Source organism: Procambarus clarkii, chromosome 25, assembly GCF_040958095.1.
Source record: "Procambarus clarkii isolate CNS0578487 chromosome 25, FALCON_Pclarkii_2.0, whole genome shotgun sequence".
NCBI classification, from domain to species: domain Eukaryota; kingdom Metazoa; phylum Arthropoda; class Malacostraca; order Decapoda; family Cambaridae; genus Procambarus; species Procambarus clarkii.
Genome location: NC_091174.1, coordinates 14,010,862 through 14,026,690, shown reverse-complemented (window position 1 = coordinate 14,026,690; position 15,829 = coordinate 14,010,862). Strand labels below are relative to the sequence as shown.

The 15,829-nt window shown below is 37.8% G+C and overlaps 1 protein-coding gene across 2 annotated transcripts; it reads left to right on the top strand.

Annotated features, from left to right (window-relative positions):
- Window positions 1-601: 601 nt before the first annotated feature.
- LOC123756479 (NADH dehydrogenase [ubiquinone] 1 alpha subcomplex assembly factor 3) lies at window positions 602-13,787 on the top strand. 2 transcript variants are annotated; one of them, XM_045739660.2, is made up of 5 exons: window positions 602-1,328; window positions 4,329-4,449; window positions 4,751-4,895; window positions 7,631-7,719; window positions 13,390-13,787. In XM_045739660.2, exons 1-5 carry the CDS (start codon window positions 1,282-1,284, stop codon window positions 13,564-13,566), a joined length of 579 nt encoding a protein of 192 aa, XP_045595616.1. In that variant the 5' UTR covers window positions 602-1,281; the 3' UTR covers window positions 13,567-13,787. The 2 variants fall into 2 exon arrangements, with proteins under 2 accessions (XP_045595616.1, XP_045595619.1); XM_045739663.2 differs by lacking the exon at window positions 602-1,328 and adding an exon at window positions 2,313-2,335.
- Window positions 13,788-15,829: the final 2,042 nt, after the last annotated feature.

Sequence of the window (15,829 nt, the reverse complement as noted above, 5' to 3'; positions counted from 1 at the left end):
ATTACCCACGGGAGGGTATATGGGGTACATAATAAATGAAGAAAATCAATTACATGTCTTAATTAAAACACACGTAAGCTTCCACAACTAATATTTTAAACATGTGTGTATGAAAATACACCAGTTTGACATTTTTAATGATATTTAACTCAGGAAAGAATGTGTACAAGTTCCAATTGACTTTCTATTCTCCGCCACTATACGACGGGATATTGCAACAGGAATAGGGATACTGTAGCAGGAATAGGGGATATTAATAAGCAAAAATAGGGATATTGTAGCAGGAATAGGAGATACTGTAGCAGGAATAGAGGATATTAAGCAAAAATAGGGGAGGGGATATTGTAAAAAATACGAATAATTTACAGGTAGGAACAACAGTCAGAAAGCTAACCAAGTTCTTGGAATAATCAAGCATACTTTTGACTTTAATGAAAAGAAGGTAATGATTCAACTGTATCAATCTCTGACCTCGCCACCGACACCCAAACACGGAAAGCAACCGCCTCGCCCCACCAACCAGCGACCAGCTGATGCCATAAACACAACAACACGCTCTACAGAGTGGCCAGACGAACTCTGCATCCACTGTCAGGTGCCTGAAACAATCGAACACTATCTCCTACATTGCTTCCGACACTATAGTGCCAGAGTAAATTTCAAACAAGAACTTATCTCACTTAAAATACCCTTTACCATCGAGCATATATTAGGAGGCGGTGACCACTCGTTACAAGAAAAATACCAAATAGTCAAAGCACTGGCTAAATATCTCCAATCGACCAACAAATTGGGTCACATCTGACCCGCGCCACATTTATACCTGGCGCCACCAACAGCTAAACACAGAAAACAAATGTTTCGTCGCAACACCAAGGATCAGCTGACGCCATAAACACAACACACCGCCCTACGGTGCGGCAAGTCTCCCTTTAACATCCACCTCTGTTTTAGTCGCCGCTCCTCTGTCTACAGCACAACGCAACAAGCACTTTTGAAACTCTTATCATCTTCAACATAAACGCCTCTACCAACATCTGTACTGGTGCAGTCATCGGGAGGACAAACCCTTCATGCAAACTGCACCTACTATCAAGAAGAAGAAGAAGAGTGGCCAGGCTCCTGTCACACGTGCACGTGTTTAGTTGCCGCTCCTCTATCTCCAGCACACGACAACACACGCTCTTAATACCTTGTTATTCTTAACACTGACGCATCTACCAACATTTGTACTACTGCAGTCATCTACCAAGAGGAAGCATTTAAACTACAGAGAGGAAGATGCTCCGTCGCGCCTTGATGAAATCTAAACCAATTCTCATGCCTAGGTAGTGCTACAGTCTTCTGGACTTTGTGCCTTTTGATAATTACTACTTACTCATGCATAGCTACGGTCAGAGTAGACTATTGCTGTTGACTCGCAGGGTACAGGTCCCACAATAACTTTAGAAAGCAGGTGCAATAGGTACGGGAGAACTATGAATTTCAGGGGCCCCAAGACTTTTCCACTCGTTACACATAAAGGACTTAATGGACTAAACCCCTCACATGATCAAGACTTGACAGACAATTTCAAGGGTTAACTAATCAACCAGCCTGTGATTCACGTCCGGCTGCGAGTAGTTGAGTTTAACAATCCGGTTGATCAGACAACCAACCAGGTCGTGGGGATGTTGATCCTGAGAACCATCACAAGATAACTGCAAGATGTTGAAGTTACAAGATGTTGCTGCATCTTAAAATTTAAGTATATAGTAATTTGGACAGTCAAGTTAATTACCAATTGGTATGGCACGTAACTGGATGGGTGGTCACACACTCGTCACCTAAAACTCGCCTAATCTTGTAGTATGCATTAGTGCCCTCTTTCCCCTGCTAAATAAAAGTTTCTGATGAACAAAGAATTTAAAGCCATAATCACCATGTGGTATTTCAAACATCACTTCATCTTGAATTCTAATTTTAAAAAAATTAATTTTTTTTTTTTTAACTATTTTTGCACACCAAAACTAGAAATAACATACAGAACACTATATGAAAGCAAGTGCCACATGGGTCATTATGGCTTTAAATTCTTTGTTCATCAGAAACTTTTATTTAGCAAGGGAAAGAGGGCACTAATGCATATTATAAGATAGGTGACTTTAAGTGAATGCAAATCAAGTGCACAGCCTTGATTTCTAGCACGTCTTGCTTGGTGTTTGAACCTGGGCATTTTCTTGCAGCTCTGCTTGTTTCAGCCGATTGGCCGACAATGTGTTTCGCTAGTTCAACCTTCTCTGCTCTTCGCATCTCGTGTATCTGACACATCTATTGTCACTTATATGATGAGCAGGTAACTGAACTGTTGGTGTCCCACCAATATCTTTCTTTGTGGCAGCATTATGAAGTTGCCTGGTGCTTGTTTTACCGGTCCGTCTAATTACCACAAGCTACCACAAACTACACAAACTTCAGAAAGCTTCCTGGCAATACGTTAGTAATGAATAAATATGATATATTTACTCATTATAATGTTGGTGCTGAATGTACAACACGAAAAAACATAATTTTAATCTGAAAAAGTATCTTTTTATAAAGAAATTAGACGAAAATAAAAAGCTGGTGACGCCAAATCAAGTCGACGATCCAAGCTTCGGTTAGGTTAGGTTAGGTTTGGTTAAGTTAGGTTAGGTTAGGTTAGGTTAGGATAGGTTAGGATAGGTTAGGTTAGGTTAGGTTAGGTCAGGTCAGCCTAACTTAATATATCATATTTATTCATTACTAACGTATTGCCAGGAAGCTTTCTGAAGTTTGTGTAGTTTGTGGTAGCTTGTGGTAATTAGACGGACCCTGTTTTACTGCTATCTGTGTCTTCATTGTCTTTCATTGCTTTCAATCAGGGTTGTCCTGACTGTTTCGTCTTGGTTGTTTCGTGATCAGCATCTCTTGCATAATACTGTTGCCTGTTATCATTTGGCATTAACAGAACTGCTGTTGCTTGCATTCAGCATCGACACTTCCACATCACCATTCCACAAGATCTTTGTTTTTTTTTTTAACCTCTGGCTGGCTCATGCTTCTCCTAAACTGTCTTGAACAGGTTTTGAGTTTTCTCTCCTCACCTCAGTTTATGGTTTACCCTTCAGTGCCTTCCTTAAGGCGATGTTCTTGTTGGAACTCGGCACCAGTTGTAAGGTTGGGGAGCTTCAGGTTCTTCTCAAGTGGCAGGGGTTCTGATCTTTTGGCCCTGGTGGGCAGTTTGTTTGTAGCCTTCTCCTTAATTTCTGGTGACTTTGAAAACAGAAGATTCATTGGCTCCATGTATAGGATGCAAGGTTCTAGTTTTTTTTACTTCAGATATTATTAAACTACATTCAACATTTCTAGTAACAAGAATCAAATAGATCTGCTCTAACTCATCTTAGGGCTTCTCGGGGTCTCATTGATATTTGTTTGACAAACTGTGAATAGACTGTTGATGTATACTGTATGTTAACAAACTCTAACCAGCTCATCCATGCTGAAGTTGCATAGCTAAATAAATTTTGGGGGTTCTGTTCCTGAGCCCAGTATGCACCTCTGTAACCTTTTTCACTGCCACTAACAGGATGGGTTTTGTTTACATAATAAATTATGGGCTCATATTTTATAATCATAATCATTTCATGAATGGGTCCATAATAAATTATGGACCTGTAAACACTTTTACCTGTAAAAGTGTTTAAAGGTAAATTAACTAAATTGAATAATAATAGCTTGCAGTAAATTGTAGGATGTAAACAAAGTTGTCTGGAGTTAGATTGTACATATTGTTACAAGGAATATATCCTTACATAGAATATGGGGACCTACCATGTGTGACATACATAATCTATCACCCTCATTTCCTTGCTCTTATCTCTAAACTTGCATAATTATCAAAAAATTTGCTGTAAACAATATTCATATGAGGAGGAATGATGTTTGTTTTAATTACCTACATACAGTTTGCAGTATCCATTTAAGAGATGCTACAGTGTCTGTTTTTAACAATTTGATTACTACTAGTTTACTGAACTATTTTCTGCAGCTATAATTAGGCTTTTAAGCTTTTTTACCAGGTAATTATACACAATTTCTTCCCAGCTTGGATCTCTTCAACTCGGCTCAGGCATACTAGATATTTGGAATCATTACTCACTCCTCACTACAATTCATTATAATGCATCAAAGTAAGCAAACCTAATGTTAGTTCACATAAAACTTCTTTATGATAGCAATTTGCTTCAAAGGTAGCTGATCTGTTCAACTTTATTTTTGTCTATAAACCTAATGGAATTGTGGTTGTAATTTTGTTATATCAACAGGCCTAAGATCTGCACATCACAGCAACAGTGTTTACAGTCGTCTGATAGAGATCCTGGAAGTATTGTGAAAGTGTTGAACCTAGATGTGGATGCTGGACTTATGGTGGATGCCTACAGCCAGGTCAGTTGTTAATGCCCAGCATCTTGAATATGGGAACCCAATAATAGAATTAATCATCATGACTCTTCTGGCTATCCATTTACAGTATCTGTCGACAATTATATTGGGCACTCATTAAAATGTCTAATTTATAATTTGCTACTGCAGTTGTATGTCAGTCTATTTGTGATCCCTTTAGCTTTCTTAATACGTACAGGTACTATACAGTATAGGAAAAACATGTATTTATGAAAATATTTTTTTTTACAATTAAGTACTGCCTTGACATCCTCTTGCTCTAATACTATACTGACAATTCCAGCTTGGTTTTCGACTCAACAACGGGATGTCTGTGATTGGGCCTATTGCAATTTTCCCCAAGACAGTGCTAAGTTGGAAGGTCATATCTTCAAAAGACATCAATGAAAACTCACTTTCCCTTTTTTATTTATTGGAGCCAAAAATAGGTAAGTTATATTTTTGCTTCATATTTGTATAGAATGAGGGAATGCCATGTGCCTGAAGAAAGCTGGAATTATGAAAGCTAAACTAAGCAAATATAGAGTAATAATATAATAAGTAATTAGGAATTGCATGTTTAAGGTAATGCAATTGGCAAAATGGCACAATACAGTAATTTACCTTGTATCTAGATACCTCAGGACAGAGATGGCTTGTATAACCCATTGTTTGAGTAATTCAGTCACCCATCTTGAAATATGTAGATGTTTAATAGTAATAAACAAACGTGTTATGAATTCAAGTTGAAACATGATGCTCCATTTAGCCTTAAAATGTTTGAAAAGTGATATACATATAGTAGATACAGTAGATTCCAAATTACAGCACCTGGATTCCCATTTATTCAAATTCCCAGATTAGCTGAGCATAGAAATTTCCAGTTCTCTACCCCTGTTATATATGAAGTCTGGACAGCATTCAGTGGTAGGTTTGTGAGTGGGGGAGGGGGGAAAGTGAATGGATTTGGTATGAAAAAGATCATATTGTTAGTTTTACCAGTATTTTTAAAAGGCTGAGGTGTGGGAATGTCAATTGGTTATTTTTGAAAAAATTAAATTCATACAAAAATGATAGTACAGTATGTACAGTGGAACTCACCTGAATGAACTACATGGGGTGAGGCAGATTCATAGTATAAGGGATTTCATTAGACCTGTCAGACCCTAGGCAACACCAAGTTGATACTGTAACAAGAAAATATTCTGAAAGGGCCTACATCCACTGTACTACATATACAGATTTGTCATTTAGTGTAGTGAAATTTCTTCATAATACATAACTCTGAGATACATTTAGGTATCTGTCATAAGTCCTCTTTCTCCAACACTAATATAAACAAAAAAGTTACAAAATTTGTTTATTATGCATTCTTCATTTTGACCAGGGCATATGATAGAACAGACATTGGCAAACAATTCCATTTATTTATGGGTACACACGTGTAATCAACAGGATTTGAAAACTCTGTCAACCAATTGTTGACTACCCGTACATTGTATGAATATTTCCTTGCATTCCTTCGGCTCATTTGCATTTCCAGCATCCACCTGTGTCCTCTTCTATTTTCTCTCAATTTGAAGAAGCTGTCCTTGTCCCACCTTGTTTATTCCCCCTCAATATTTTATGATTCTATCCACTCCGTTTCTTCTATCATCTAGAGGTTATGAAATTTATTTCCTTTAGCAAATATTGTTATGCCAGAGAGAATCCCAGGAAGCAATCTAAATGAACAGTTACACACAAATGACCTCTTGCAGATCTGTCACAGATTTGCTTTAAACCAACAAACAGTAGAACCAGCTAGAAAGAAAAACACCCAAGTTCTTATTTTTACAAACAATGATGAACCGATTAAGGACATAATGATTGCAAATGTACGTTACTTAGATTACAACCTAATTGAAGTTCAGACAAGCATGACCTTAGCAGCCAGTCTCAAATCCAAGAGGAGGAAGGAGAATTTAGCAAATTCAATTTCAATAACTGATCAACTGGGAACGAATAAACCCAGACCTCGCATAAATATGCCGAGAAAAACAGGTAGATAATGCAACCTTAAACCAGTGCTTTGAGAAACTAGGCACAGTAGCATTCAAACATGAGATGTTATACCAATGATGATACTTTTCAAGAATAGTGCTGTCTAGGATGGAATATTGTTATACAATAACAGCCCCATTCAAAGCTGGAGAAAGTCTGGCCCCGGTATAGAACTACTCCGAGAACCCCATCCAGGTACAAACCGGGTACAAACCAGGTACACACCAGGCCCCCCTGAAACCCACCAGTCATCTACCAGAATCCAGAACGAACATGTTCCAACTGGTTGGGATGAGTTAAGTGAGAAGGCAGTCGATGCCAAAACTATCAGTAGTTTCAAAGCATCATTTGACAGATTATGGGGAAGACATGACAGCAGGAACATAGCTCTAATCCTGTAACTACACTTAGTTACAGGATTAGAGCTATTTGTTTATTAGCTATTAGAGGTTATTTGTTACTACAGTATTACAAATTCTTCCAACTGTGTTGTATGATTTTTAGGAGAGGTTAGGTACTGTATTTTTGATTAGCAGTGTATGTACTACTAAAAATAAAACAGTAGTAATAAAAATGTTGAAAACAATATGATTGGCGAGCATTAATGATGCCAAGTTGAATTGGATTTTTTTTACACTGAAATTATTGTACAGTGCTGCAAGAGCTCGGTAACCCAAATTTTGATTACCCAAATGAATTTGTGTTCATTATTTTCAAGTAAACAGTGGGAATAACCAGGTACACTATGGGAGTTGCTAGATAAACAGAAGGAATAAGTGGGTTGTGGTACACAAATTTGTGAAATTTTTAATTTTTTGGGAGGGGACACACTGTACTTGTTAAGAAATTCAGCTAAGTTAAATGGGGTGGGTACCATATACAGTACTTTGGGTTATTGAGCATAGACAGTACATGAAATCCTGGAACATTTTCTATTTTTTTTTTTTTTTTTTATAGTAACAAAATCTTACCAGATTTCTTACAGATGTACTGAGTTGAGTTTACAAAAAAAAATCATAGTTATAGTCTTCTGTATTGGAATAACAGAAGCTAGATAAAGGCTGGGGTATTTTCACTTGTCTGACATGATGCCTCATTTACTATATATGACTCAATTATTGAGTTATGTCTTTCCTTTCAGATCTTCTTGTGATTGGTGTTGGAGATGCAGGAAACTATGTGGATACACGAATTATCCAGTTTTTGAGGAATAAGGGCATCGCTACTGAGGTATTTAGGCATGCCAACATGTATACTTCAAATCTTAATTTGTTTATTATCTAACAAAATATTTTAATGCTGTTTTTCTGGGAGAGCTTCTACTGATGGCTTCTTGCTGCTAGCTACCTATATAGCTCCACCCAATTCAGCCCATGCCAGGTCCTTGTGTGGCATTTTTTTTTTTTTTTTTTTATTGTTATTTTCTACCACAGACGTGGCCACACATTTACAATGCTAACCAGCATATATACATTTTCTTCTGTCCTCCATGGACAGGGTTAGAGAAGTGTTAAACATATAGTTCAAGGGTTTATTGAACACTCAACCACAGAAGGTGATTCGGTGCTTTTAAAATGCTAAGCTAACCTACATACGTAAATACATAGATACACAGATTTACGTATGCCCTACATAAAGTGTTAGATGTGTCTTTTACATAGTGTCATTAATGTACATTCACAAAGGTGAAATGTAATTCTGATCAGCTTCCATATATACTTTATACCCATACATATACATACACACACACACATATACATACATATATACACACACGCACATGCATTCACATACATTTGTCTCATTTACTCTGACAGGGTGAGGTAGCTGATAAAGAAACTAGTGTGCAATTAAGCACTTAATCACTGAAGGTGATGAAGGTGCTTTTACAAGCTCAGGTTATATAGTTACATCATATATATACATTGTATGATTGATATATTACATGGTCAATCTTGGATACAAGTCCAATATATCATCAAGTGTTCCAGTACTCATATAATAACTACAGAGTTCAGCATACCTTAGCCCAGGAGGGCGAAAGTCAGTCAGTATGGGACATTCTACAATATAATGTTCAAGAGAGTGCATGTTTTCTCTTTCACAAAGTTGACACATTGTGTACTCAACATTTGGGTTTTGAGAAAGCAGCCAGATACGTCTATATCCCAGGCGTATTCTGGGCGTATACTTGTGTGGCATTGTAAGTCTTCCAGGAACCAAAAGCCAAAACCTGGCCCCCTCTTAAAGAGGCACAAGGAGCAAGGGATTCTAGTGCACCCTTACCAAGAAAAACCCACCAGAATGATTGGCGAACCAAAATACAGTATACAAACAGCAAGGTAAACAAACCATAAAAAATGAGACAAATTAATTTTAAAATATGAAAATGAAATCCTCCCCCATCTCCCCCCCCCCCCACAAGATGAGTTTCGTGTCATCTTGAAAGTGGAAGGAAGTCATGTCGTTTCACGACTTCACCTAGTCGTGAAACTTTTCTCTTGTTAGTTCCACCTGTGCACTTTCCTCTTCAATACCCTCTAGCTTGAACTTGAGTCGTTTAGACTGGCACAGTCATCTATGACATTGTGGTTGCTCTGCATTCCTGTTATCTTTTCAGATCCCAGAATTCAGGTAAGTGTTGACTGTTCTGGACACTGTTTTATCTTGCAGGGGCCATTTGTTTGTGTTTTTGTTCTATATTTTAGTGTTTGCTTCACAATAATGTACTTTTTTGTTTATGTCTCACTTCTTGTGAAGCATAAACAAGAAAGTATTGTGAATACTTCTTCATAAGGTGTTCTTACATTAAGTGTAAACTTCTTACTTTCTATGGCACACCATTCCTGGTGAGCACTCCTTTTGTTTTTTCTTGGTGGTGACAGCACCAAGGTGCCACCAATAGGAGCCCACACAGAAAACCAATTTTGAATGTTATGAAACACCTCTTTCTGGTGGGTCCAAGTGACTGAGGTTCAAGGCTAAGGAATTAAGGAGGAAGGTACACATTCCCTTGGTGGTGTGCAGGTGGAACTAACAAGAGAACTTCTTCGCAACCAGGTGGTTCATTCGTCTTAGAGGGTCACAGCCTCATTTTTCTGCCTTATTTACCTTGCTGTTTGTATATTTCTGCTCTTTCACCTTTCTGGTGGTGTTTTCTTGGTAAGAGTGATTTTGGATCCCCTGCTCCTTGTACCTCTGTAGAGGTAGGCCAAGTTTTGGCATCTGGTCTCTGGTAGGCTTACTTGCAAAAGCCTGGTTTGAATAGAATTAGATGGAGTACCTAACAACAAGAAACTCCCAAGAATCCACCAGAAAGTTGGCATTTCATTACATTCACTGCTAGTTTTTTATGTGGATTGGACCTATTCATTAAAGCTTAAAACCAAACATTACCAATTCACAATCTTTGAACCAATGACCTTTATTCTACTACTATATACAGGCAGTTCCCCAGTTATGAACGTGTTACGTTCTGAGACTGTGTGTAAACCATTTGTTCGGAGCGTGGATCAAGATTTTCCATAGGCGCAGTGTTATAAGTGGTTGATGCATTCCCAGGCCACCAAAAATCCACATAAATCCAATATTTTTGTGACATATAATATTAAATAATAAATAATAAAACCACAACATTATTTACCTTAAATGATGGAGTTATCCTGCTTGTCAAAGTTAGCGGTTTTTGAAGAGTGAAGTCGTATAATTACATGAATAAATAAATTAAAATACATGTGTACTGTATTGTCCGCCTCCCATGCACCCTACCCCCACCCCACCCATACAATACTGTATTGTGTATTGTGGCTGCTACACAGACGTTTATGGTGCTGTGAAATTCAAAGGATTTGAATGAGTACAATGATTTTATGCATTGTATTCATGCATAAAATCATAAAAAAGGGGGTACGTGGGGACCCGGGAGAATGTTTGTATGGACGAATGTTTGTAAGGCAAATGTTTTTAAAACAGGAACTCCCCGTATATTAACCCTTAAACCGCGCAATACATGTATAGATGATTTCAGTAACAAAACCGAAACCGCGCAATATATTAATAGCTGTTTTAGTGTCTAGCACCTTAATTTAAACGCCCCCTGTGGGATAGGGGCAGCTATAGTGCAGCCACAACCGATAGTTGACAGACACCACTAAGAAAAAAAATCGTGACCAACATTCCTGGGTGTGAGAGCTTCAGTATTGAGCGAGCCACCAAGGCTGACACACGCACCATGAGCGCACAGCACTGCTGTTCAGCTTGTGACCACAGCATCGCTAAAAATGTTAAAATATATATGTTCATGCTATTATTTAGCGATGATAGTATTACAGAAGTCCCCTGTGATAAAACTGACCAGGATTCTGATAATACAAGTAGCGGGATTATGGTGATATTTAGCGCTGTGCTCCATGGAGGGAGGAGTAATGCTGTGGGAGGGAGGGAGGGTAGTGGTGTCGTTTTCTGACTGTGTGTGGCCACCTTTTATTGACTGTACTCACCATACCAGCTTAGTGGTTCGCTATGGTGAACACAAATGTAGGTACTTATATATAACGTGTGTATAGAGTGTAATAACAGCAATAGGAGTAGGTTGAGAGCCGCCATTTTAGTGAGGGAGGTGCATCGTCTGCACGATTTATCTTGTTTACTTGTGGCCACTATGGTCTTTGGGCACCATACCAGCTTATTTGTACAAGTATGGTGAACAAAACAGGCAGATACTTATATATAATGTGTGTATATAGCGTAATAACACCACAAACACTATTGTTGGAGGAGAAACTCGCCTTTTCTCACCATACAAGCTTAGATGTACAATTACAGTATGGTGAACAAAACATGTAAATACTTATATATAATGTCTGTGTATAGTGAATAAATGCAAAAACAGTATTGTGGGAGAATGAGGGCGAGTGAGGTGTTGTTGAGGGAGTGGCAGCGAGTGGCTATCTGGTGTGTGGCGGTTACTCCTTGTTGCTTTTTGACTCGCAATACTGTACCAACTAAGTGGTTCGTTATGGTGAGCAAAACATGCAGATACTTATATATAACCTGTGTATATAGTGTAATAACAGCAAAACTATTTGTTTATTGTTTTATGAACATCATAATTGAATCACTAATATATGCACACCATAATTTTGAGTACATCGATGGTTCTCACATTTTATTATATAAATATATTACAATACACACTATTGAATAATATTACTGCAAAAAAACTAAGAAAAAATCGGAGACATTGAAATAATTAGGTAATAATATATTTGTGGCAACTGCCGCCTGACAGCTCGGGTGGAGTAGACCTCGTCTGGCGAAGGCTCTGTCAATGCCTCTTTTTTGTCAGACTTCCCTACCCTATTGCGGCTAAATTATGCCACCTACGATTTTTTTGTTATTTTTTCTGTGATCAGGGAACACAAATGAGCACTACTATAAGACAAAAGAATTTTTTGCAATTTTTTTTTGTTGTGCCTGTGGGTGTTGAAGTCATTTGGACCCCTCACAGTTTGAGGGTTAAATAACTTTATTATCAATGGAGAATAAACATAAAGCTTATCATGAGATATTGTCTGTATTATCCCCCTTGCAATACTATCACAATACATTGCAATTTTTAGTTTTGTTTAGTTCACTTATTATGTACCTGATACCCATCCTGTGGATACCCATCCTGTGTCCACTACTGGGTACCTGATACCCAGTAGTGGACAAAGGAATGCAGAGGCACAAAATGGGTTTGGTAACTGAAGCACAAAATTAATTTGGCTTAGGAAGTTAGTCTTGATAAGCTAGTTACACAATTCAATGTATTTTGACAATGGGTTTGAGAACGACCAGAAATGTAGTCTTTATGGCAAGCTAAGGTAAGCTTAGGCATAAGCAAGTCAAATATGAAACTTGTTCATCACAAATGTAAGTGCAATTTTGAATGGTAATATTTGAATAAAATGTCCTTATATCTAATAAGCATATCATTATTACATATTTACACTTTTATGCAGTGTAAATACCTTCAGTCCTGCCATTATACATTTGCTTTTAAAGTTTATAAGCTGCTACAAGTTCTTAACACTTTCGTTCGCCGGCGACATAGTCTGCATCAATAAATAAATTGACAGATGTCCGCTGGTGATGCATGTTGCATGAAAATTTAAAATATTTGTTAAAATTATACTTTTATCCGATCATTATGTGACTATATGTAGTTTTAAAATGCGCGCCTTTAGAGTGCGAACAATTTGATACCAAAATGAACGACGTAGCACGACAATTGAGGTCAGAACACTGGAAAGATTATAAATACTTGTGTGGTGATGAGCGTCCAAAATTAAAAATATGTTAAAAATTCTATATCATTTAATTATTATGGGACTAGTTGTAAAATGCGTGCCTTTAGATTGCAAACAATTTGATACCGTAATGAATAACGTAGCATGACAGTTGAGGTCAGAACACTGGAAAGATTATAAATATGTGTGGTGATGAGCATCCAGAATTAACATATTTGTTAAAATTCCATTTATTGTTCGATTATTATGGGACTAGTTTTAAGATATGCGCCTTTAGATTGTGAAAATTTGATACCAAAATGAGTGCTGTAGCTCAAAAATTGAGGTCAGAACACTGGAAAGAGTACATAAGTTAGTGTGGGTGTGCGCTCCCAGGAAACGCCATGCCCACCTTGGGGCGCGCCCCGGGTGCGCCCCAGTGTTAATGGTCAAAGTAGTAATGGTTAATAGTCAAAGTGGTTTTAATTGTTTTGACTTGTAATGTACTTTTTTTGTATAGACTGAATACAAATAAGGCACAATCAGTTCTCAGATCTGGCAAATGCTGCATGTGTATCTCTTTGCTTTCACAAAATGTAACTGTCTTTTTTCTTCTCTTAACATGCAGATTCTACCAACTGCATCTGCATGCACCACATTCAACTTCTTGAACCAGGAACATCGCTGCGTGGCCGGGGCATTCATACCTCCAATGAGTATATCTGTGAATGAGGATGAAATGGTACAAACTGAGAGGAGAAGAAAACAATTATATATCTCCCAGCAAGAAGATGTAGTGTTTTAACATAGCCATGTTGAAAAAATCTTGTCAGTTTTAGTAAGTTCCTGCAGTGCAAAGCTATTAGTAATCCTGACCATTGTTAAATGCTGCTTTAATTTTTAATGTGATTTAACATGAAATAAAGAACAGTGTTCCTGTATCTTTCATATTTATGTAAAACTATACACATTAAACATATTCTGTACAGTATGTATTATATGTAAATAACAGACATTCATTGAGTACTCTTAAGATTAATGACCTATTCCCTCCATCATTGAATAAAAGTTGTTTCATCTCCATTGAAAAAGTTTTTAATATAAAGGAATAAATTAAGCCTTGGCTTTGTACGACTGATGATTACAGAAAAGTCTTGACATTAACAAATTTATGTAGCCACCTTTATCAATGCTGATATAATTTAGACAATAAATTATTATTATTATTTATAAATACAAGAGTTTTTACATTCTTGTACAGCCACTAGCATGCATAGCATTTTGAGAAAATCCTTAATCCTAATATTCCCTGGAATATGACCCGCTAAATTGTTTAACAACCAGGTATCCATTTTACTGTTGAGTAACAGAGACTACAGTTAAGGATAGGATTAAAACTAACCTAACCTTACCATTCCTTCTGGCACTAGTAATATCATTAGCACAAAATAGTCAAAGCAGCAAACTGCACAGACCCTTTAAAAAACTTTCTGGCAAAAATAATATATAAATTTTACTACACAAAATATACATACACCATTGTACTGAGTTGACAGACTGAGATATACACGGTACAGCTGGATCATGGTGTGGTAAGCTATACCATTCTTTGGACTTGAAACCAAATAAGTTCATCCAAGTCTGTTAGCCAAGGACCATGGCTGCCCATATAGTCATTCAACCACCGTTTCCCTTGATTTATCAGGTGATGCACACATCACTGTATAACACACAAATATTTAACTATTATATATTACAGTACTGTACTCTGACAAATATTTTTTCTGGGAGGCCATTTCAGTAGCTCTTTGGGAGCTTATATGACACGTTTTAAGAAGTGCACCAGGCTTTTGAGACCCACACTAACCAACTAGGAGCTGGGACCAGAGTCTGGCTGTACAAGGCAAGGGGTAGCTTGGTAATCAGATCACCCAAAAATCAAGAAAAAAACACCAGAAAGATTAGGTGACACAAAACAAGCTACTGCTCGAGGACAGAAATAAAATCAGAGGCAAGCACTGCAAATTGGCATTGCTAGATTAAAAAATTGGATTGGATTGGATTGGCGAGCAATCCTAACTCAACCTGTCCTCTTGAGAATTTCCGACCTCACTAAACTGTTGTACTAAAGTGCCTGAACCTAACCAACCCGAGGACTCATGGAACAGAAAACAGGACATCACGTCAATTTTTGCAAGCAGCTATTTTTTTGTACATTAGTTTTTGGCCTTGTGTAAAGTATGTCAAATGCTGTGCTATCAGGAAGATTGGTTGCCTAACTTTGATGCATCCAGATGGCAGCCCAGGCAAACGAGAACCAGCTAATCAGCTGCCAGTCTTGCTCACCTTGTGATTAAAGGCACCTAACCACTTTTTACAATGTTTTTATTACCATTAGAATGCTTAAATCATTGGCTACACTTTGAGCTTTATTTAAAAGAAATCGGTCCACTAAGCATTTAGTTTTATTTTGTAATTTGCAGTGATTGCACAAAAAATCTGGCAATAATGATGTTGCCAACTAGTATTTTGTGAGTGAAGGCTCTGTATCTCTGGTGGCAAGAGAAGGCTTAACTGCTTCAGCTGCTGAAGTGGATGGGGGCCGCCCCCAGAGAAGGCCAAGATATACCCCAAGCTAAACCCTGCCCTGATTCGGAAGGCCTCAGAACCTTCAGAACCAGAAGGGAAGAACAGAAGTAGGGTGAACAACCCCTGCAAGGGAAGGAAGAGGATGTGTGGACTTAGTCCAGGTGCAGTTCACCAACCCCTCCAATTTAGGGGTCCCTAAACATCATAGGTGCCGACTCCAGGGCATTCAAATGAGCACCAAACCGAGAACCTGAATACAGAAGCACCTTGTCCATAAAGCGTCAGCTGTCTGGTAAACTTACGACAAGATGCAGGCTCAGAGAATGGAGACTTATTGTGTGCATGTATCATAGGACTCAAAGCTGCAGTTGTCATTGACTCGACATGCAGCATGTTGAAGGCAAAGAGAGTGATCGTCAGCTAGTAGCAGGGCTGATGTATTTCTTTCTTATCTCAATAAACATACTTGAACTTGCAGG

Bases quoted from the DNA above. Each gene is read 5' to 3' on its own strand.
- LOC123756479 (XM_045739660.2), top strand. From the start codon at position 1,282: ATGCTCCGTCGCGCCTTGATGAAATCTAAACCAATTCTCATGCCTAG. The intron at 4,450-4,750 runs GTCAGTTGTTAA...TGACAATTCCAG, and splicing joins TGGTGGATGCCTACAGCCAG to CTTGGTTTTCGACTCAACAA. The intron at 4,896-7,630 runs GTAAGTTATATT...CTTTCCTTTCAG, and splicing joins TTTATTGGAGCCAAAAATAG to ATCTTCTTGTGATTGGTGTT.